The sequence below is a fragment of the Ranitomeya imitator genome, chromosome 1 (assembly GCF_032444005.1).
Source record: "Ranitomeya imitator isolate aRanImi1 chromosome 1, aRanImi1.pri, whole genome shotgun sequence".
Lineage (NCBI taxonomy): Eukaryota > Metazoa > Chordata > Amphibia > Anura > Dendrobatidae > Ranitomeya > Ranitomeya imitator.
In genome coordinates this window covers 955,854,091-955,878,539 of record NC_091282.1, presented here as the reverse complement: position 1 = coordinate 955,878,539, position 24,449 = coordinate 955,854,091, and the positions used below count along the sequence as shown (strand labels likewise).

The 24,449-nt window shown below is 44.6% G+C and overlaps 1 protein-coding gene across 1 annotated transcript in view; it reads left to right on the top strand.

Annotated features, from left to right (window-relative positions):
• The window catches only part of PAPSS1 (3'-phosphoadenosine 5'-phosphosulfate synthase 1), a 116,466-nt gene extending 103,318 nt beyond the window's left edge, over nt 1–13,148 (top strand). The window contains exons 11-12 of the mRNA XM_069743725.1: nt 430–659; nt 9,232–13,148. Coding sequence (XP_069599826.1) covers nt 430–659; nt 9,232–9,370 — 369 coding nt within the window. The 3' untranslated portion in view covers nt 9,371–13,148. The remainder of the gene's footprint in view (nt 1–429; nt 660–9,231) is intronic.
• The last annotated feature ends 11,301 nt before the right edge of the window (nt 13,149–24,449 follow it).

Below are 24,449 nucleotides of genomic sequence, written 5' to 3'. Positions count from 1 at the left end.
TATGATTACCCAAATTGAATTTAAGGGTATATGCACACGATCAGGTTTTTTCACGTTTTTTTCCGCTATAAAAACGCATTAAAAACGCATACATATGAATCCTATCATTTAGAATTCATTCTGCAATTTTTGTGCACATGATGCGTTTTTTTTCCACGAAAATGTGACTTATCACATTTTTCATGAGTGGTAAGAATCAGTCATTGTGGACAACTATTTCATGTGTTTAAGATTTTCAGCCCCTGGATGTAAAGCAAAGATGTCATCTGATGAAAGCAAAGAAAGGTACAGAGGCATCAAAATTATGGAAGCTCTCTGTTGTCTCTACTATTTGTACTGCCGTAATAGATGATGTCTATCATGAATTCTCATTTAATGTTAGCAGTTGAATTGTACATGTAACAGAACTTACTGTCTGTGAAACTACAGGTCCAGTGGCACTGCAGAGCTCGTATGGTGGCAGGTGCTAATTTCTACATTGTCGGTAGAGATCCCGCGGGAATGCCTCATCCAGCAACCGGAAAGGATCTGTATGAGCCTACACATGGTGCTAAAGTACTCACCATGGCCCCTGGCCTGATCTCCCTGGAAATTGTTCCATTCCGTGTGGCTGCCTATAACAAGAAGAAAAAGTGCATGGATTACTTTGAATCTGTACAGTAAGTTACTCCCTGTATGTCCAAGACAGACCGAAAAACTGAATTTTGGATCAAGGTGGTCTCAGTGGTGACCTTTCACATGTAACATGTCATCAATATGTTGTACGTTTCTCTCCGAAATCTACGGATTGGCAAAGTGTGATATCTGATGATACTGATGTGAAAGCGATTGCACATCATGGCAGAAAAGTTTTTGTTTTCCCCTCCCCCTCTCCATTTTACATGTCCTGACATAATAAGATCCTTTTATTTTGTATCACAGTGTCTGTGGCAATACGTTCCATCCCTCGGCCTGTGGAATGAACGGAGGCACACCCAATGCTGTGCCTGCTATCCTCTTACCTTAACATAGTTCACTTTACCATAAAAGCATGTTTGGGAGCATTTAGGTAAATGGATAGTAACATAATGCAGTTTGCAACCCTGATATTTCATTTAGGGCTTGTAAATTATAATTGAAGCTACAGAAGACATTCCAGAAATGTTGTGTGGTGACAGATATATTATGAAGAAGAATGAGGTAACAGCATAACTGATCTGGCTCCCATTTTCTTTAATCTAAAAAGCCTTTGCACAATCATCCAGGAAAATAGCCTTTCATGTGGGAGAGCCTATTTCCAGTTCATGTGGTCAGACCACCATTACTGAGATTTGGACAGCATTCCTTGTTCCTCCCATTGTTTCACTTACATATAGTCTATAGTCTTGTTTCAGGAATCTTTCAGCGCCCACGTTAAACAGGTGCTTTAGCTACTTTTAACATGAATATGTTTGTCTTGAGCCGCCAGACTCCTCCGAGGATTACCGAGACTTAGTGCTGTATCTGCCTGAACAACTTGGTAACTTGATTAGGAGGATGTAGATCTGAGGCAATTTGGAAATTGTGACTTTGCTTGTGATGTAATAGTGGTATTGCACATTAATTGTCTGTGGTTTGATCCAAATTTATTATTTTATGTTTTTTTATTTTTCATTTAGAGCCATTGTACACTACATGTTAGAGAGCGCACCAAATTGTGTTGGTCAGATAGTTCCTGCTTGTACAAGAAACCAATCAGGGACATAGGGTAGACCAGTAAAATGATTCATTTCTACCCCACTATTGACCATTGTTTTCTGTGAACCTTGGGTAGGTAGAGATGAACTGTTAAAATGTGCAGACGAGTTATATTATTTCTACATGATTATAAATGGCTTTCACATCCTATGTACAATGCATTGGCAGAGATTTGTGTAGTAGAGATAATTTGAGAAGTAAACGTGGGTCGGGTCCTCAGGCATGCGTTAGATCAGCTTTAATTGTGAGCCTTTGCGGGCAGGGTCCTCTCTCCTCCTGCACCCAGTTGTGACTTGTATTGTTCAAGATTATTGTACTTGTTTTTATTATGTATACCCCTCCACACATGTAAAGCGCCATGGAATAAATGGCACTATAATAATAAATAGTAATAATTATACTTAACAGTGGTTTTAAAGAGAGTCTGTCAGCAGTTTCATGCTACTTGAACTACAGGCAGAAAGAAATTCATACACGTTCCTCCATTACATAGTTATGTTTATCACTGTACCTCTACAGTACATCACCAATTTTGTAAGTAAATATACTTCTAAAGGTGCTATTGACATGACATTCTCATCAGATGTTGATATCCGACCATACAATCCACACAGGCAAATAAATCAAACCATATATGTCTATGAATTGTTACGAAATGATGTGAAATCACATATAGAAAAAGGATTCAAAGAGAGGTGCAAAAAGCCATGGAAAGTCATGACATCAGCTGAAATCTATCAGTAATTAGAATGCAATCCTGCCACTTAGTGAAAAATACCAGCTTCTTCAATTGATGGTCTATTAAAATGTACCTCATCACCAAGGTGCCACACAAGAAACCTCTCATGTTGCGTAAAACAGTGAGCTGTCTTAACACCTGAGTAACTTTATTGTTGCAAAACATACTGACTGCATTTTTTACAGAAGAATTTCTAAACGACTGAATGTTCCAGTGTGCACTGTTGGGACCATAATCTGGAAGTGGAATGAACATAATTTCACTATAAACCGGCATCAACCATGTGGTTTTTACAAGACTTCAGACATGAGTGAAAATAATTATCAGAATTGTTGTCCAAGAGGCAAGGATCACCTGTAGAAAGCTACATAAAGACAAAGAAAGAGCAGGTACAATTGTTTCAAAGAAAACTATAAGTAATGCACTCAACCTCCAAGGCCTGTGGCCTGTATGCAAACTCTCTACCCAAGGCTTTATTGCTGAACAAGAAGCATGTTAACTTACATTTAAAGTTTGCTCAATAACATTTAGACAAGCCTTTGAAATAATGGGACAATATAGTCTGGTCAGATGAGACCAAAATTGAACTCTTTGGATACCATAATACACACCATGTTTGGAAGCCAAAAGGCACTGGATACCACACCAAAAACACCATACCAACACTTAGGTTTGGAGGTGGGATCATGGTGTGGGTCTGATTTTCAGCATACAGCATTGGCAAACGTCATGTAATTGAAGGAAGTGTAAATGGACAAATGTGTAGAGACATTTTTGATATAAATCTGCTGCCACCTACCAGGATGATGAAGATGAAATGAGTGGACAATTCAGCAAGACCATGATCTCGAACACACATCTAAGGAAACTCAATTAGTTTCGGAGAAAGAAAGAAAATAAAGCTGCTAGAATGGCCCAGCAAAACACCTGACCTGAATCCATTCGAAAGTTCAGCAATCATAGAAGGAGCCCAGGGAACCTATAGGATGTGAAGAGTGTTTGTGTTGAATAATGGTCCAAAATCACATCTCAGCAATGCATGTGACTAGTTTCTCCATACAGGAGGTTTGAAGCTGTCATCACCAAAAAAGGCTTTTTTACAAAGTATTAAATACATTTTCATTATCATGTTCAATACTTTTTTCCTTTATTTTTCATTATTACACATATTTTTTGGACATCTATGGTTTTATTTCCTTGCCTCTGTAGATTTGGATGGGTTGTTACTGACATCTCGTGAGAATTTCTTGTCAATTGCACCTTTAAAAATATAGTTACTTAGAAAATTGATGACGTTCGATACTTATTTCACCCGCTGTATGTGTATGTAATATATTTTTAGTCTGTTTATATATGTATATACAGTATGTGTATGTATTAAATATACCGTATTTTCCGGCGTATAAGACAACTTTTTAACCCCTGAAAATCGTCTCAAAAATCGGGGGTCGTCTTATACGCCGGGTACGGTGTATGCAGGAAGCGATCCTGGATGGTTCCCAGGGTCTGAAGGAGAGGAGACTCTCCTTCAGGCCCTGAGATCCATATTCATGTAAAAAATAAAGAATAAAAATAATGGATATACTCACCCTCTGACGGCCCCTGGCTCTCAGCGTTGCAAGCGGCAGCCTCCGTTCCTAAGAATGCATTGAGCGTAGGACCTGCAATGATGTTGCGGTCACGCGACCGCAGGTCCTACGCTCAATGCATTCTTAGGAACGGAGGCTGCCGCATGCAACACTGAGAGCCAGGGGCTGTCAGAGGGTGAGTATATCCGTATTTTTTATTCTTTATTTTTTAGATGAATATGGATCCCAGGGCCTGAAGGAGAGTCTCCTCTCCTCCAGACCCTGGGAACCACACGCCGTATAAGATGACTGGGCGTATAAGATGACCCCCGTCTTATATGGCAGGTGTATCCCAAATTCCATATTTTATATGGAAAAGTTGGGGGTCGTCTTATACGCCCAGTCGTCTTATACACCAGAAAATACGGTATATTTATTTTATATGGTAAGATCTGCCAAACTGGAGGGAAGCTGGTCAGTCATCTCTTGTATTACCCAATTGTCAATTCTTTGCATTGTATGAGAGAAGAACGTAGCTCTGTGTAAACATAGCTCTATATAATGAATAAGATTGTATGGATTTCATTCTGCCTGTAGTTTGGGCAATATTAAACTGACATTGTCATTGAGTATACTAATGATTGGTCTACCGATAGAAGACACTGAAGAGCATTGCATTTTTGTCTAGATCAGGTCTGGTATTAGACAAAATGGGGTCCCTGGGCAAAAGTTAAAAGTCGGACCGCAAAATGATAACATACCACCTCACACAAACGTATAGTTTACATTTACAAGAATTGAGATCAAGCTGTTAACCCCTTCACGATATGCCCCGTACTAGTACGGCGCATGTCGTGTCTCCCCCTTTGCTGTGGGCTCCGGCGGTTAGCCCACATCAAAGTCGCGACATGTCAGCTGTTTTCTACAGCTGACATGTGCGCGCAATAGCGGCGGGTGAAATCGCTATTCACCCGCCGCTATTAACCTGTTAAATGCCGCTGTCAAACGCAGACAGCGGCATTTAACCGGCGCTTCCGGCCAGGCGGCCGGAAATGATGTCATCGCCGACCCACGTCACATGATCGGGGGTCGGCGATGCATCAGGAAGGTAACCATAGAGGTCCTTGAGACCTCTATGGTTACTGATGCAGGCCTGCTGTGAGCGCCCCCCTGTGGTCGGCGCTCACAGCACACCTGCATTTCAGCTACATAGCAGCGATCTGATGATCGCTGCTATGTAGCAGACCCGATCCGGCTATGCCAGCTTCTAGCCTCCCATGGAGGCTATTGAAGCATGGCACAAGTAAAAAAAAAATGTTTTTAAAAATATGAAAAAAATATAAAAGTTTAAATCACCCCCCTTTCGCCCCATCCTAAATAAAACAATTTAAAAAAAAAAACTACATGTATTTGGTATCACCGCGTTCAGAATCGCCCGATCTATCAATAAAAAAAAAGCATTAACCTGATCGCTAAACAGCGTAGCGAGAAAAAAATCCGAAACGCCAGAATTACGTTCTTTTGGTCGCCGTGACATTGCATTAAAATGCAATAATGGGTGATCAAAAGAACGTATCTGCACCAAAATGGTATCATTAAAAACGTCAGCTCGGCACGCAAAAAATAAGCCCTCACCCGACCCCAGATCACGAAAAATGGAGACGCTTCGGGTATCGGAAAATGGCACTTTTTTTTTTAAGCAAAGTTTTGAATTTTTTTTCACCACTTGGATAAAAAATAACCTAGACATGTTAGGTGTCTATGAACTCGTAATGACCTAGAGAATCATAATAGCAGGTTAGTTTTACCATTTAATGAACCTAGCAAAAAAGCCAAGCAAAAAACAAGTGTGAGATTGCACTTTTTTTGCAATTTCACCACACTTGGAATTTTTTTCCCGTTTTCTAGTAAAAGACATGGTAAAACCAATGGTGTCGTTCAATAGTACAACTCGTCCCGCAAAAAATAAGCCCTCACATGACCATATTGACGGAAAAATAAAAAAGTTATGGCTCTGGGAAGGAGGGAAGTGAAAAATGAAAACGCAAAAACGAAAAAGGGCCGCGACTTGAAGGGGTTAAACGAGAGCGATCGAGAATGTTCAAGTTGTTCGGTGCTTGTTTACTTGCCTCTTTACACAGTTTGATGAAGAATGATGACATACAAATAACAAAAGACTGACTGGCACGTCCAAGCTATTGTGAACAGGTGCAAACTAGGAGCAGCTACCTCCATATACAATATTAAAAAAAAGAAAGCGTTCCACCGTTCAACATGTGGTGGTTTTAATTACAGCAGGATCCTGCCTACCCATAAATACAGGCTTCTGAGAGCGGTATCCACATTTACCCAGGAATTCAGATGTCAGCCTAAAAGAAGTATTCACACTAGACACATACAGTAGGTTCCCAGCAGCGTGAGACCACCTTGTTGTTGGCTGCCGGGCATGCATGAATGGGTGAGATTATGTGCTAAGCATCTACATTTTTTCTTATTATCTAGAGCAGTATTGCTATTCACATTTCATACGCACATGGTCAAAATTGTTGGTACCCCTCGTTTAATGACAGAAAAACCCACAATGGTCACAGGCATAACTTGAATCTGACAAAAGTAATAATAAATGAAAAAATATATGAAAATGAACAAATGAGTCAGACATTGCTTTTCAACCATGCTTCCACAGAATACAAAAAAAACCCACAGTGTATTACACATACTACTTGTTACACACGTGTAAATACACAAAGCACATACATGTACACACAGAGCGCATACGTAGACATACTTGTATACCGGAGCGCATATTCAGACACGTGCATACACAAAGCACATACATATATGTATACACATATCATATCCATACAGACACATGTATACACAGACCACATACATACACACATATAGGAGGCCATGGGCAAGTGTCCAGATGACCCATCCATTGCTGCCCTTGATATAGAAACAATAGGTCCTAGACCTTTGTGCAGTCCCATTTATTGACTTCTCTGTCAATAGGTAATATGGCCCTGAGGTTGTGGCTACTTTTGCTCATATACGAAAGATTGCTGAGCTTGTACAGACTTTCATGGCCTAAATTGACAGAGGAGGAATTGGTTGTTTTGGCTTATGGACCTCACCCCAGCCTTTTGGACTGTTTTATCGTTAATTTTCCTTTGCTAGATAACTTGAAAAAGGAAGGCTGCATTGTATGAATTTTTATATACAATGCCTACAAGTAGTATTCAACCCCCTGCAGATTTAGCAGGTTTAATAAGATGCAAATAAGTTAGAGCCTTCAAACTTCAAACAAGAGCAGGATTTATTAACAGATGCATAAATCTTACAAACCAAAAAGTTTTGTTGCTCAGTTAAATTTTTATAAATTTTAAACATAAAAGTGTGGGTCAATTATTATTCAACCCCTAGGTTTAATATTTTGTGGAATAACCTTTGTTTGCAATTACAGCTAATAATCGTCTTTTATAAGACCTGATCAGGCCGGCACAGGTCTGTGGAGTTATCTTGGCCCACTCCTCCATGCAGATCTTCTCCAAGTTATCTAGGTTCTTTGGGTGTCTCATGTGGACTTTAATCTTGAGCTCCTTCCACAAGTTTTCAATTGGGTTAAGGTCAGGAGACTGACTAGGCCACTGCAACACCTTGATTTTTTGCCTCTTGAACCAGGCCTTGGTTTTCTTGGCTGTGTGCTTTGGGTCGTTGTCTTGTTGGAAGATGAAATGACGACCCATCTTAAGATCCTTGATGGAGGAGCGGAGGTTCTTGGCCAAAATCTCCAGATAGGCCGTGCTATCCATCTTCCCATGGATGCGGACCAGATGGCCAGGCCCCTTGGCTGAGAAACAGCCCCACAGCATGATGCTGCCACCACCAAGCTTGACTGTAGGGATGGTATTCTTGGGGTCGTATGCAGTGCCATCCAGTCTCCAAACGTCACGTGTGTGGTTGGCACCAAAGATCTCGATCTTGGTCTCATCACACCAGAGAACCTTGAACCAGTCAGTCTCAGAGTTCTCCAAGTGATCATGAGCAAACTGTAGATGAGCCTTGACATGACGCTTTGAAAGTAAAGGAACCTTACGGGCTCGTCTGGAACGGAGACCATTGCGGTGGAGTACGTTACTTATGGTATTGACTGAAACCAATGTCCCCACTGCCATGAGATCTTCCCGGAGCTCCTTCCTTGTTGTCCTTGGGTTAGCCTTGACTCTTCGGACAAGCCTGGCCTCGGCACGGGAGGAAACTTTCAAAGACTGTCCAGGCCGTGGAAGGCTAACAGTAGTTCCATAAGCCTTCCACTTCCGGATGATGCTCCCAGCAGTGGAGACAGGTAGGCCAAACTCCTTGGAAAGGGTTTTGTACCCCTTGCCAGCCTTGTGACCCTCCACGATCTTGTCTCTGATGGCCTTGGAATGTTCCTTTGTCTTTCCCATGTTGACCATGTATGAGTGCTGTTCACAAGTTTGGGGAGGGTCTTAAATAGTCAGAAAAGGCTGGAAAAATAGATAATTAATCCAAACATGTGAAGCTCATTGTTCTTTGTGCCTGAACTACTTCTTAATACTTTAGGGGAACCAAACAGAATTCTGGTGGGTTGAGGGGTTGAATAATAAATGACCCTCTGAAAAGACTTTTCACAATTTAAAAAAAAATAAACAAAGAAATAACATTCTTTTTTGCTGCAGTGTATTTCACACTTCCAGGCTGATCTACAGTCCAAATGTCACAATGCCAAGTTAATTCCAAATGTGTAAACCTGCTAAATCTGCAGGGGGTTGAATACTACTTGTAGGCACTGTACCTCCTCACATTGTAGAATAATTACAGACTTTTCTGAACTATTTGGTAATCAGCTGACTGGTAAGCAGACTAAGGCATAAGCAGAGAAAGGGGAATTGAAGTGAGGAAGGGAAAATTGTGCTCTCTTGGTTAGACTGTCAGTCTCGAAAATCCTCACACACATGCCTTTAAACAGTTGAGAGAACATAAAACATGTTTGTACATAAAGCATTGCCTTGCTAACGCCAATATGTCTGTTGTCAGTCTTCTGCAAAATAATAAATGTTCATACAAAGATATAGAGTAATATGCCAAGCCTAGTGTCTTGGCCATTTCAAACATGTTTGCATTATCATTTATGCATATTTCTGTCCATAGTTTGTATTTATTGATGTTTTTCAATTTCCCCAGTGCTGAGGACTATGAATTCATATCTGGAACTCGAATGCGCAGACTGGCTCGAGAGGGACAAAATCCACCTGATGGTTTCATGGCACCAAAGGCATGGGCTGTGCTGAAGGAATACTACAAATCTTTAGAAAAGGCTTAACTTCATCATTTTTCATATTACTCTTTTCATGGACCGCAATAATGCTGTTCTTTTTCATGGCTTCCACCACATTTTGTCCCAGAAGACCAGAATTTTGTTCTACTTTAACATATGCCTAGTTTTTCAATTGATCTCTCAATCGAAATTTCAGTTAGTCAGCAAGCCTTCTTTCTAATGCTGAACGTAATCTTACACCATCACTTTCACTAACGCATTACTGGGTCGCTGGCGACTAATACATTAACGCATGGATGTTACTTACTTTTTTCCTATTATGTTCTAAAAGAATGGAGTCCAATTAAAACTGCTTTTCCATCATTCCTATTACAATTACTTCCCAATTTCTAGACTCTCCGCTTTAGTTTGTCATGATGCTGCTTAAAGTATTTATTTGTTACAAATATACATCATGGTTGTTAATGTATGTGCCATAGTATAAATTAACTGTTACAGTATGTCTTAAAGGGAACCTATGAGATGGTTAACCCTCCTAAGCTTTAATATGTGCATGCAGGTCATGGAAAGTCAAATATCCTGATCTCTTGATATCTTCGATACAATGACTTTTTGCAGAGAAATCCACATTTTTTTCTTAATATGTAAATGAAGCATTAAGATCTATTGGATGGACATGTTGCATTCCAAGTGTCTACCTCCAGAGCTTATTTTATTGCTTGCCGATGCCTCCTTGTGTAAATTGATCCTCTTGTTGCATATGTGACGTCTGAATCTATTCACAAAAGCTAAGGTGCACGCACATCGCCCCGATCCTGCGCAGTATTCTGCCCCTCTATAAGCAATGACTTAGTGACTTAACAGGAAGTTAAAGCCAGTGCCGATAGAAAGGCTAAAGGCTCTAGAAAGGCTAAAGCAATGACTGTGGCATCATCACACATGTAGCAATTTATACACAAGGGCATCACTAAGCATAACAATACGCTCTGGAGGCAGACTCTAGGAAAGATATCTGTCCTGCCCAGAGCTCTTAACACCTCCTTGACATACCTTGATATCTGAGATCTGTAAAATATTAGTATTTTTTAAACTTTGTATGACTTGCATGGCCATATAAACGGCTTAGGAGGGTTGATCCTTTTGACAGATTCCCTGTAAGATCAGAATTTGAAAAATAAAAAATCCCAAAGCAATTCTAAGTTAAGTTTCCATTTAATATTGTTAGCTTGGTGTGGATTAATGGGCTTTGTAGAAGCAAAAAACGGCAATTTATAGTTTAGTTACACCGTGTTAATTAGCTAAAAAAGGTTCAGTTGTGGCCAAAAGTATTGACACCCCTGCAATTCTGTCAGATAATACTCATTTTCTTCCTGAAAATTATTGCAATCACAAATTCTTTGGTATTATTATCTTCATTTAATTTGTCTTAAATGAAAAAACACAAAAGAGAATAAAGCAAAACATTGATCATTTCACACAAAACTCCAAAAATGGGCCAGACAAAAGTATTGGCACCCTCAGCCTAATACTTGGTTGCACAACCTTTAGCCAAAATAACTGCGACCAACCACTTGTGGTAACCATAAATGAGTTTCTTACAATGCTCTGCTGGAATTTTAGACCATACTTCTTTGGCAACTGCTCCAGGTCCCTGATATTTGAAGGGTGCCTTCTCCAAACTGCGATTTTTAGATCTCTCCACAGGTGTTCTATGGGATTCAGGTCTGGACTCATTGCTGGCCACCTTAGAAGTCTCCAGTTCTTTCTCTCAAACCATTTTCTAGTGCTTTTTGAAGTGTGTTTTGGGTCATTGTCCTGCTGGAAGACCCATGACCTCTGAGGGAGACCCAGCTTTTTCACACTGGGCCCTACATTATACTGCAAAATTTGTTGGTAGTCTTCAGACTTCATAAGGCCACGCACACGGTCAAGCAGTCCAGTGCCAGAGGCAGCAAAGCAACACCAAAATATCTGGGAACATCCGCCATGTTTGACTGTAGGGACCGTGTTCTTTTCTTTGAATGCCTCTTTTTTATCTCCTGTAAACTCTATGTTGATGCCTTTGCCCAAAAAGCTCTAGTTTTGTCTCATCTGACCAGAGAACATTCTTCCAAAACATTTTAGGCTTTTTCAGGTAAATTTTGGCAAACTCCAGCCTGGCTTTTTTATGTCTCAGGGTAAGAAGTGGGGTCTTCCTGGGTCTCCTACCATACAGTCCCTTTTCATTCAGACGCCGACGGATAGTACGGATTGATACTGTTGTACCCTCGGACTGCAGGGCAGCTTGAACTTGTTTGAATGTTAGTCGAGGTTCTTTATCCAACATCCGCACAATCTTGCATTGAAATCTCTTGTCAATTTTTCTTTTCCGTCCACATCTAGGGAGGTTAGCCACAGTACCATGAGCTTTAAACTTCTTGATGACACTGCGCACGGTAGACACAGGAACATTCAGGTCTTTGGAGATGAACTTGTAGCCTTGAGATTGCTCATGCTTCCTCACAATTTGGTTTCTCAAGTCCTCAGACAGCTCTTTGGTCTTCTTTCTTTTCTCCATGCTCAATATGGTACACACAAGGACACAGGACAGAGGTTGAGTCAACTTTAATCCATGTCAACTGTCTGAAAGTGTGATTTAGTTATTGCCAACACCTGTTAGGTGCCACAGGTAAGTTACAGGTGCTGTTAATTACACAAATTAGAGAAGCATCACATGATTTTTCGAACTGTGCAAATACTTTTGTCCACCCCCTTTTTTATGTTTGGTGTGGAATTATATCCAATTTGGCTTTAGGACAATTCTTTTTGTGTTTTTTCATTTAAGACAAATTAAATGAGGATAATAATAACAAAGAATTTGTGTTTGCAATCATTTTCAGGAAGAAACTGAGTATTATCTGACAGAATTGCAGGGGTGTCAATACTTTTGGCCACAACTGTATTAACTGTATTCAAATAGAATCTTCTACAGGCAGACTGTTGCTTATAACTCGTTCTTAAATGCTCCTAAACATGGCTACCACAACCACTAATATGATGCCTTTGAGTGATACGTCTTCAAGCTAAATATATCCACAGACAAGGTATGGTGGTGAATTTGGGACCACACATTTTTCAATAACCAGCTAATGTCCTCTAAAATGGCAGTTATTATTATGTTTCATGTAGCTCTACAATTATCGCAGAATGTGTAGCTGGCGTAACCAGAAAGTCCATATGGGACTGTCATCAGAAACTTTTACTTACATCAACAGTCTACCCAACTATCAAAACTATCCATGGGAGAGTTGCTTTATTTTATTGCACCCAGTTTCTCATCTGTAGTGAGACTGTCTTGACTCCCAATCTGACAGTGTCAGTTTATAGTAAATATGTATTTCATGAATATTCAGTGTTTTATCTTTAGTGGCAACCATTGCTTTGCCATTCTCTTTTATCAAGTCTGTTGACATGTTTTGTTTCAGCTTGGAATAAGACCATTTTAGCAGTATCTCACTAAAACTTTCCACTAAGGCTCTGTTTATATCTGCATCACAGGCCCCTTATTAGAGCTTCCGAAAAAATAGCGCAGCATGCTCTTCAATTTGGGCCAGTAATCTATGACCGAACATGAAAACAGAATCAATAATGCAGATGTGAACAGGGCCATTGGCTTGTTTTATCTTTTATTATTAACTACTTATTTTAAAGTATTTTTTTCCGTTTTTAAAACTTTTCTCCCTCAAGCTTTCGCTAAAATTAATTACATTTTATTTTGTCAAAATAATTTCAAGCTCATTGTCTGTTTCCATACTGTTGTAATAAAGTTCTGAACATGCTTTCATTTTTTGAATTGAATGCTTATTTACTCTAAAGTTTTATTTATTTGAATATTAGCAATATGCCCATATTGAAATTGAATATTAGCAATATGTATGGCAGCATACCATAATGGCATAACCGCAAGTAAAAAGTAAAAAAGTGTGAGCGTGTGGATAAACATAATTTCTTTATCGCCTCTCATTGGGGGACACAGGAACCATGGGTGTATGCTGCTGCCACTAGGAGGCTGACACTATGCAAATAAAAAAGTTAGCTCCTCCTCTGCAGTGTACACCCCACCGACTGGCATTATACTCTTCAGTTTAGCTTAGTGTCAGTAGGAGGTGGACACGGGTCTTTCATTAGACCCTTATCTACCTCAATGTGCGTCGTTTTCTTTCAGTTTTCCTCGGAGGGATACAGGGTGAACAGTCACACCTGTATTCCCACAAGCGGACTATGAGTACGGTGTGTACTGCCACCCCGTATCCTCATAGATCCCTCACCAGGACCAAGATCCTGGCACACCAGCGTGCTCAGAAGTCCGGTCCTGGCTCCGTCCCCCACCCACTCGCCCACCAGAGCCTGTCGGTTGGAGGAGACGAGGACGTCCATCAGCCCTGGATGTCTCACCCTCTTTTAAGGTTAGTACGGCGTGGGATGTTTTTTAGGTGAGTATTTCCCCTATCCCATCCCAGATCCTTGTTAGGGGGGGGATTCTTGTTAAGGGCTTCCAGACTGTGACCCTCTCTTACCCGGTCATCGCCTGTATCCTTGCGGCGCGGTCGATTTTTTTATCGGTTCCTGGAGTTCCAGCATTTTCCCCATTCTGCAAGGGCCTTCTGCTCCAGTGCGGGGCCCTTTTCTGGCCGCAGCGCTCTCACTTCTTTCTTGGCAGCTTTTGGCTGCTGTTCGCTCCTTTCCGCGGCGCACTATCAGCGCGGCGGTTTTTCTCTGGGCACAGTCCTCAGCGCAGCAGCCCCGCAGTCTATCGCGCTGCTTATCGCTGCAGTGCATTGCTCCGGCGCCGCAGGAGGTGGATCTGCGGCGCCCTTCAGCGGCGCAGCCTAGCAGGCTGCGGCGCCTGTGCCGCCAGCCTCCCGTCGCGGCGCACTGCTCCGGCGCCGCAGGAGGTGGATCTGCGGCGCCCTTCAGCGGCGCAGCCTAGCAGGCTGCGGCGCCTGTGCCGCCAGCCTCCCGTCGCGGCGCATAGTTCCGGCGCTCTATACCGGCGCCGCGGCTCGTTTCCCGGCCGCCGGTTCCTAATTTAGGCCCCGGCTTCGGCCGGGGCCTACTTCCAGTCTTCGGATCTGTCACTTCCGCCTCTGCGGGCGGGCTTTTTCCCGCCCGACATACTGTGACCTGCCCACCGGCGCCTCTGCGTCTAGCTCCGCCCCCTTCCTTGTGGGACACTCGTCTGGTGTGAGCATCGCTTCACACCACAGCAGCAGCCCTTGCAGTGCCTCACGCAGCGCGCCACGCTCCTTCGCCCGCATCTTCTGTGAGCTCAGCACCAGGGGATTTCTCCACCAAGGACAAGTGGGACATCTTCCAGGACCGGGTCCGTGAGTAGCTGCACTGCAGTCTGACACCCCCCTCTGCCCTCTGTCCCCTAACCAACTGGCATCTTCAGGGTCCCTCAAAATGTCTTCCTCTAAAGGGGGCCGCTCTCGCCCCCCTACTTCTTCATCTACTACCTTAGTCACGTACTTTGCATGTTCGTCCTGTAACAGCAAACTTCCCTCAGGTCAGTCCTCCCCGCTGTGTCAGTCCTGCAGCAACCCGATTGTTCCCACCGCCCAGGATCCCCCGGCTGTTCCGCCCGAGAGTGATCCCCCCATCCCAGGCTGGGCTGCTTCTCTGTCACAATCGGTGGCCGATTTAACACGGGTGTCTCAAACCCTGGTGTCCGCGCTGGATCGGTTACCCCTGCAGACCCCTGCAGTGGCCAGCGGGTCGCAGGAACCGCCGCCCGAGCCCTCCTTGATTAGCCACAAAAGGTCCAGACAGGAACGTCGGTCTGAGTCCTCTTCGCGTTCCATCTCGCCGCACGGCCCTCCCCCGCGGTTGGTGTCGCACCGTTCCTCCTCCCCTGAGTCAGGCGAGGCTTTATCTGATGCGCCCTCAGAGGAGATGTCGGAGTTGGATCCTAGCCAAATCGCCACCATGAGTGAGTCGGTCCAGAACCTCATTCGGGCTATAAACCAAACCTGTGGCATTAAGGATCCCTCTACGGAACCCGCAGATCAGGCGGTTTCGTTTAGACGGGCCAAACCACCTTCAAGATTTTTTGCCCCTCATCCTGAATTCCAGGAAATCCTGGCCAGAGAGAGAGAGAATCCGACCAGACGTTTTCAGAGGGGAAAACGCCTGGGGGTGTTATATCCTTTTTCACCAGATCTTACCGCCAATTGGACGGTCTCTCCCTCGGTGGATCCACCTGTGTCCAGGCTGTCCACCAACACGGTGCTCCCACTGTCCGGCGGAGCGTCTCTGAAGGATTCTAACGACAGAGTTATAGAATCCTTCGCAAAATCTGCCTTCGAAGCGGCTTCAGCAGCGCTATGCCCGGCCTTTGCTTCCACTTGGGCCTCAAAATCCATCTCAAAATGGGCCAAGGATCTGCGGCGAGGTATCCTGGACGGGGCTCCTCCAGCGCAATTAGCGGAACTTGCCAACCAGATTTCCCACGCTGGTGAATACCTGGTTTCCGCCTCCCTGGATGTCGCCTCTTGTGCGGCTCAGGCTTCCAGCAATGCCGTTGCCATCCGCCGGACCGTTTGGCTCAAGGCCTGGCAGGCGGACTTGTCCTCCAAAAAGTCCCTCACTAGTCTGCCCTTCCAGGGCTCTCGTCTCTTTGGTTCCCAGCTGGACCAGATCATTAAGGACGCCACTGGGGGCACAAGTTCCCTTCTCCCCCAGGCTAAACCTCGTCGCCCTCCTCCTAGACGGCAGTTTCGCTCGTTCCGGCCTTTTCGTCGCTTCGCTGCGTCAAACTCCTTTTCCCAGCAGCAACAGAGGCCACAGGCACGTCAAGAGAAGAAGGCGGTGTCCTTCAGGCCCACTCCGTCCTGGCGTCCTCGCTATTCCCAGGGTAGATCGTCCAGGCCCAGGACTGGAAGATCCACTTCCGCATGACTCTCGGCAAGACTCCAGCCCGACTCCCAGGTTGGGGGGCCGTCTTCTCCGTTTCAGGGACGTCTGGATTTCCGCAGTAGAGGATGCATGGGTCAGGGAAGTTGTGTCTTCGGGATACAAAATAGAGTTCGCCTCCCGACCCAGAGATCGTTTCTTCCAATCTCGTCCTCCAAAAGATCCCGCTTTGGTTCCGGGCTTCTTCGCAGCCATCGCTTCTCTGCTCAAATCCGGGGTAATCGTTCCCGTCCCAGAAAAGGAACGGTACACGGGTTTCTACTCGAACCTCTTTGTGGTACCGAAAAAAGACGGCAAGGTTCGTCCCATTCTGGACCTCAAATTGTTGAACAGGAGGGTTCGCCTGAGACACTTCAGGATGGAATCCCTTCGTTCAGTAATTGCTTCCATGGAGGCTCAGGAATTTCTATGCTCTATAGATATCCAGGACGCCTACCTACATGTTCCAATATTTCCCGGACATCACCGTTTCCTGCGCTTCGCAGTGCAACAAGATCATTTTCAGTTCGTCGCCCTGCCGTTCGGTCTCGCAACCGCGCCAAGGGTGTTCACGAAAATCATGGCGGCGCTGATGGCCATTTTGAGAGTCAGAGGCTTGGTTCTGTTTCCATACCTCGACGACATCCTCATCAAGGCTCCGTCCTTTGCTCAGGCCCACGAAAGCTTGTCCATTGTTCTCGACACCTTATCCCGTTTCGGATGGCTGGTCAACCGGAAGAAGTCCTGCCTTATTCCTTCTCAGCGCATCATCTTTCTGGGCATGCTCTTCGACACTCGTCAGTCCAGAGTCTTCCTTCCCAAGGACAAGAGATCCACCCTTTGTCGGGACATTCTCTTGCTCCAGGGTCCTCGGCCTCCCTCCCTCCGATCGGCCATGAAGGTTCTGGGGAGGATGGTAGCTACCTTGGAAGCGATTCCCTTCGCCCAATTCCATTCTCGACCCCTTCAGCAAGCCATTCTGTCTCAGTGGGACAGGTCGGTCTTCTCCCTGGATCGGCCGATCAGACTCTCCTTTCGGGTCAAGCGGTCTCTCAACTGGTGGCTGACGTCTCCTCTCATCTCCCAGGGCAGGTCCTTCCTTCCGGTTCACTGGCAGGTGGTGACAACGGATGCCAGCCTGATCGGCTGGGGTGCGGTTTTTCGCCACCTGACGGTTCAGGGCCGTTGGTCGCTGCAGGAGTCCGCGCTGCCGATCAACGTCCTCGAAATTCGGGCCATCTTTCTGTCCCTCCGCCATTGGGAAAGGATTCTCAAGGGCCTTCCAGTCCGGATCCAGACGGACAATGCCACGGCTGTGGCATATGTCAACCATCAGGGGGGGACTCGGAGCTCCTTGGCCCTTGCCGAGGTGTCCAAGATCCTCCTTTGGGCAGAGGCAACGGTTCCGGTGATATCCGCGGTGCATATCCCCGGCGTAGAAAACTGGGCCGCCGACTTCCTCAGCCGCGAGGGTCTCGCGGCAGGGGAATGGTCCCTGCATCCGGAGGTCTTCCATCAGATTTGTCTTCGATGGGGAACTCCGGATGTGGATCTCACGGCGTCTCGGATCAACAGGAAGGTTCCACAATTCGTCTCCAGGTCACGCGATCCTCTCGCAGTGGGCGTCGATGCTCTGGCCATTCCTTGGTCACAGTTCGAGATGCCCTATCTGTTCCCACCCCTTCCATTACTTCCCAAACTGTTGAAGAAGATCAAAGCGGAAGGGGTGCCGGTCATCCTGATCGCCCCGGATTGGCCCAGGAGAGCTTGGTTCGCGGAGCTCGTCAACCTTCTCGCGGACGCTCCCTGGTGCCTTCCAGACAGGCCCGATCTGCTGTCCCAGGGTCCGATCTGCCACCCGAATTCTCGGTCGCTCAGTTTAACGGCGTGGCTGTTGAGACCGCGGTTCTAAGAGCGTCCGGCCTTTCGGACCGGGTGATTCACACCATGATTCAGGCTCGGAAGCCTTCGTCTTCCAGGATCTACTACCGCACCTGGAAGGCCTACTTCCGTTGGTGCAAGTCCAACCGCGTGCCGCCTATGGTTTTTTCCCTGCCTTCTCTTTTGGCCTTCCTTCAGGCAGGACTGGATTCGGGCCTGGCTCTTAGTTCCCTGAAGGGTCAGGTCTCTGCGCTTTCCATCCTCTTTCAGAAGACCTTGGCCTCTCGGCCACAGATTAAGACCTTCTTTCAGGGGGTAGCCCACGCCGTCCCGCCGTACAGGGCCCCTGTGGAGGCATGGGACCTAAACCTGGTACTGGACGTTTTGAAGGTTTCTCCCTTTGAACCTCTTAGGGAGATTCCTCTATCAGTTTTATCTTGGAAGGTGGCCTTTCTTGTGGCCATCACGTCCATTCGCCGCGTTTCCGAGCTGGCGGCACTGTCTTGCCGCCCTCCGTTTTTGGTCATTCACCAGGACAAGGTGGTCTTCCGACCTCCACCTTCTTTTCTTCCTAAGGTGGTTTCCACCTTCCACCTCAACGAGGACATCGTTCTACCTTCCTTTTGTCCAGCTCCGACTCATCCTCTGGAGCGATCGTTGAACAAGCTGGACCTAGTCAGGGCAGTGAGGATTTATCTGGATAGAACATCCTCTTTCCGGAAGACGGATTCATTTTTCGTCATTCCTGATGGCACGCGCAGAGGCCAGCCGGCTTCTAAAGCGACTATTGCTCGCTGGATCAGAACGGCAATTTTGGAGGCTTACCGGGTCAAGAACAGAGTGCCCCCTCCTGGGATTAAGGCTCACTCTACCCGGGCAGTCGGCGCCTCCTGGGCGGTGCACCACAGGGCTTCCGCCCTACAGCTTTGCAAAGCGGCAACTTGGTCTTCCATCCACACGTTCGCCAAATTTTACAAGGTCCATACCTACGCATCGGCGGACGCCAGCCTAGGCAGAAGGATCCTGCAGGCGGCAGTGGTGAGTCCTCTGACCTGATGGAAGTCTGTTTTCCCGCCCTTGGGACTGCTTTGGGACGTCCCATGGTTCCTGTGTCCCCCAATGAGAGGCGATAAAGAAAACAGGATTTTTGGTTGCTTACCGTAAAATCTGTTTCTTGAAGCCTCCATTGGGGGACACAGCTCCCTCCCAATGTTTTCTGTTGTTATCTGTTCTATGACTGTTCTCACGTTACAGTTCTCAAGTTTGTGGTTATGGTTTTTCAACCTTGTTTCATTATCTCCTACTGCTTTCTCACTAACTGAAGAGTATAATGCCAGTCGGTGGGGTGTACACTGCAGAGGAGGAGCTAACTTTTTTATTTGCATAGTGTCAGCCTCCTAGTGGCAGCAGCATGCACCCATGGTTCCTGTGTCCCCCAATGGAGGCTTCAAGAAACAGATTTTACGGTAAACAACCAAAAATCCTGTTATGTGCTCACACGTGGGCAGAATTGTTGGTAACTTTCTAAAAAAAAAAAAACCACAATGGCCACTGAAATAACGTGAAACTGACAAAAGTAATTTTCTTTTCAAATCTACTGAATGTCAACCAATGAAAAGCAGACATTGTTCTTAAATTGTGTTTAAAAAAGAAAATGGCCTGAACAAAAATTATGGTGCCCCTATAAAAGATAGAAAATAATTTAGTGATAAGGACATGTTAAAGGGAACATTTCACAGTTTTTTTCATGTGTGAACTAAGATTAGCAGCTTAATCAGCGCCTGTGCTGCTTTCCAGAAAGGGTTTCATAACCCCCTGACTTGCCATGTACACCGCCAAAAATCTTTTAAAATGCTCCTTTTCTAAGTAAATCCTACCGGAGAAGTGAGCATGCATCCTTATAGTTTAGATTCTAGTCGCAGTAGGGCAGAGCAAAGTGCGTGAGCTGATGATGTCTCTGCAGTTGTGAGATTGCGCCCGGCTATGTGAATGAGGCAGGAGCCCTCATCCACGTCAATCAGAGCAGGATGTTGGCAATCAGCAGCTGGGATGAGGAATAGACACCTCAGCAAGATTGCCTATCGGACCATCAGGATTTACATAGAGCGGGGGAGAATTTCAGAAGGCTTTTGGGTATACTGGGGAAGTCAGGGGGTTATATATCCCTTTTATTGAATGCAGCACAGTCGCTGATTAAGGGGAGTCTCAGTTCAGACATAAACTGGTGACAAGTTACCTTTAACCCATTCACCCCAAAGCCTGCTTTCCCCATCCTGACCGGGACAAATTTTACAATTCTAACCAGTGTCACTTTATATAGTAATAACTTTGGAACATTCATCAAATCACACTGATTCTGTTTTTGTGACATATTGTATTTCGCGTTAGTGGTAAAATTTATATTACTTACGTTTATTTGTAGAAAAAAATTGCAATTTTCAGACTTTTTATACCCTTAAATCAGAGAGTTATGTCACACAACATAGTTAATAAATAACATTTCCCACATGTCTACTTTACATCACCACAATTGTTTGGAACATGTGTTTTTTGTTAGGAGGTTACAAGGGTTAAAATTTAACCATAGATTTTTCATTTTTCCAACAAAATTTGCAAAACTTGTTTTAGGGACCACATCTCATTTGAAGTGACTTTGAGGGGCCTTAATGACATAAAAAAGTTTCACCATTCTATAAACTGGACCCAAAACTGCATTCCAGAAGTTTATTAAGCCTTCGGGTGCTTCACCGGAATTAATGGAATGTGGAAGGAAAAAAATGAACATTTAACTTTTTTTTTTTTTTCAAAAACTTTTTACTTTAAACCCCATTTTTTTTTTCAATTTCACAAGGGTAATAGAAAAAGACTTGTTGTACAATTTCTCCTGCCGATACCTCATATGTGGGGGAAAACCACTGTTTGGGCACACGGCAGAGATCTGAAGAGAAGGAGCGCTATTTGACTCTTGAATGTAAAATTTGCTGGAATAATTAGCGGATGCCATGTTGCGTTTGGAGAGCCGCTGATGTGACTAACAATGGAGTCTCTCACAAGTGACCTCTTTTTGGATACTAGACCCCTCAGGGAACTTATCTAGATGTGTGGCGAGCACCTTGAAACACCAGGATATTAACAGAAGTTTATAACGTTGAGCTGTGAAAATTAAAAAAAATCTAATTTTTCCCACAAAAAAGTTGTTTTAACCCCATTTTTTATTTTTACAGGGGTATCAGGGTAACAGGACAAAATGAACCCCAATATTTGTGCAATTTCTCCGAGGTACAGTGCAAAGGGAAGAAGCGCAATATTGAAGTTCATATTTTGCTGGACTGGTTTGATGTTGCCTTGTCACACTGGCAGAGCCCCTGAGTTGCCAGAACAGCAGAACCCCCACATAAGTGACCCCATTTTACAAACTACACTTCTCAATGAGTTCATCTAGTGGTGCAGTGATCATATTGACACCATAGGTTTGTTACAGAACTGTATACCACTGGGCAGTGAAGAAAAAATACCATATAGAAGCTGAGATTTTCAGCACTTTTTGTGCTGAAAACTCCCCCCTCGGCTTATACACGAGTCACGGTCCCAGAAAGCCAACCGGGGAGCCAGTGGCTGTAGCATAGTGACAGCTGCAGCTGCCGGCTTCCAGAAGACATCAATACTCACACTCCGTCCCTGCATCTCGTCCCGTCGCCGTCAGCTCTTTCCTGTTCCTGTGCTCAGCGGTCAGGTGGTACCGCTCATTAAGGTAATGAATATGTACACGTCTCCACTCCCATAGGCGTGGAGCGCATATTCATGACCTTAATGAGCCGTACCACGTGACCGTTCAGCAATGGCGCGAGTAGGGTGAGTATGACGGGGGAGCCACGCATACAAGATGGGATGGAGCCATGCTTACAAGATGGGAGGGGGAGCTATGCATACAAGATGGGACTGGGGGAGCCATGTATACAACAAGGGGAGCCACACAGAACAGGACGAGGGAACCACGCATACCGGGATAGGAATGAGGGGACAATACATACCTGGCTTATACTCGAGTCAATAAGCTTACCCAGTTTTCTGTGGCAAAATTAGTTGCCTCGGCTTGTACTCGGGTCGACTTATACTCTAGTATATATGGTAATTACATTTTTACCACCAAAATGTAGTTTTAGCCCAAATTTTACATTTTCATAAGGGGAGATGGGCAAAATTTGCACCAAAATTTGTCCCACAATTTCTGCTGAATGTAGACACACTGTTTAGCTATACCGCGAGACTCTGGAGGATTGGAGCGCTATTTGCCTCCTAGAGCGCAGATTTTCCTAGTATAGTTTGCAGACTCCATATACAGAGCTCCTAAGTGCTAATAAAGCAAAATCTTACCCCTCAAGTGACCCCATTTTGAAAATGATACCCTTTTAAGAATTTATAGGTGTAATGAAGATTTTGACTCCATGGGTGTTTTCCAGAAACAAAACAGTGGATGTTGCTGAGTAAAAATTGCAACCTGCTGTTGTAGACAGCCAAGAACGTTGCAGTGACCAGTATGTTGTAGTGGCAAAGTCTTGCTTCTGGAGGCATGCACCCGTAAATTAGGATGGCTCTCATCGCTACAGAAATGCCAAACATGTGGTCTCTAAATGTGGTTTGGGCACACTGGAGATAAGAAGGGAATGGGGCATTGGGATTTGGGAGCTCAGAATTTGCTGAATTTCATTTGGGGGATGATGCACACCTAAAAGACAGACAGCATTCAAAGTGTCTCCATCTACCTCATTATAGGGAATCTTCTGATGGGGGATCCGTCTGAATCACATATTTCAGAGATTTACACGGAAGCCCCAGTTTAAGCGCTCAGCGTAGCGTGCAGGATAAATGTGCCTTACTTCGATCTTTGGGAGGCAGAACAAATCAGCAGGTGAAGAATTGGTTTTATTTATTTTTTACACCATTCCTCGTGCAGTATAAGTGATTAGATAGCTTTATTCTTCGGGTTGGTGCAGTTCCAGCGATACCAGATTTATATACAGTGCCTTGCAAAAGTATTTGGCTACCTAGAACTTTTCAATCTTTTCCTTCACATCATGCTTCAAACATAAAGATACCAAATGTAAATTTTTGGTGAAGAATCAACAAAAAGTGAAGCACAATTGTGAAGTTGAACAAAATTTATTGGTTATTTTCCATTTTTGTGGAAATTCAAAAACTGAAAAAGTGGGGCGTGTAATATTATTCGGCCCCTTTAACTTAATATTTTGTTGCCCCACCTTTTGCTGCAATTACAGCTGGAAGTCGCTTGGGGTATGTCTCTATCAGTTTTGTACATTCTTGCCTATTCTTTGGCAAACCGCTCGAGCTCAGTGAGGTTTGATGGAGATCGTTTGTGAACAGCAGTTTTCAGCTCTTTCCACAGATTCTCGATTGGATTGAGGTCCGGACTTTGACTTGAACATTCTAACACCTGGATACGTTTATTTGTGAACCATTCCATTGAAGATTTTACTTTATGTTTGGGATCATTGTCTTGTTGGAAGACAAATCTCCGTCCCAGACTCAGTTCTTTTGCAGACTCCCAACAGGTTTTCTTCAAGAATGGTCCTGTATTTGGCTCCATTCATCTTCCCATCAATTTTAACCATCTTCCCTGTCCCTGCTGAAGAAAAGCAGGCCCATACCATGATGTTGCCACCATGATGTTTCACAGTGGGGATGGTGTGTTCAGGGTGATGAGCTGCGTTGCCTTTACGCCAAACATATCATTTTTGGCACTGTTGCCAAAATGTTCAATTTTGGTTTCATCTAACCAGAGCACCTTCTTCCACATGTTTGGTCTGTCTCCCAGGTGGCTTGCTACAAACTTTAAACTACACTTTTTATGGATATCTTTGAGAAATGGCTTTCTTCTTGCCACTCTTCCATAAAGGCCAGATTTGTGCAGTGTACGACTGATTGTTATCCTATGGACAGACTGTCCCACCTCAGCTGTAGATCTCTGCAGTTCATCCAGAGTGATCATGGACCACTTGGCTGTATCTCTGATCAGTCTTTTGCTTGTTTGAGAAGAAAGTTTAGAGGGACGGCCGGGTCTTGGTGTATTTGCAGTGGTATGATACTCTTTCCATTTCAATATGATTGCTTGCACAGTGCTCCTTGGGATGTTTAAAGTTTTGGAAATCATTTTGTATCTTTGTATCCAAATACGGCTTTAAACTTCTCCATAACAGTATCACTGGCCTGGCTGTTGTGTTCCTTGGTCTTCATGATGCTCTCTGTGCTTCAAACAGAACCCTGAGACTATCACAGAGTAGGTGCATTTATA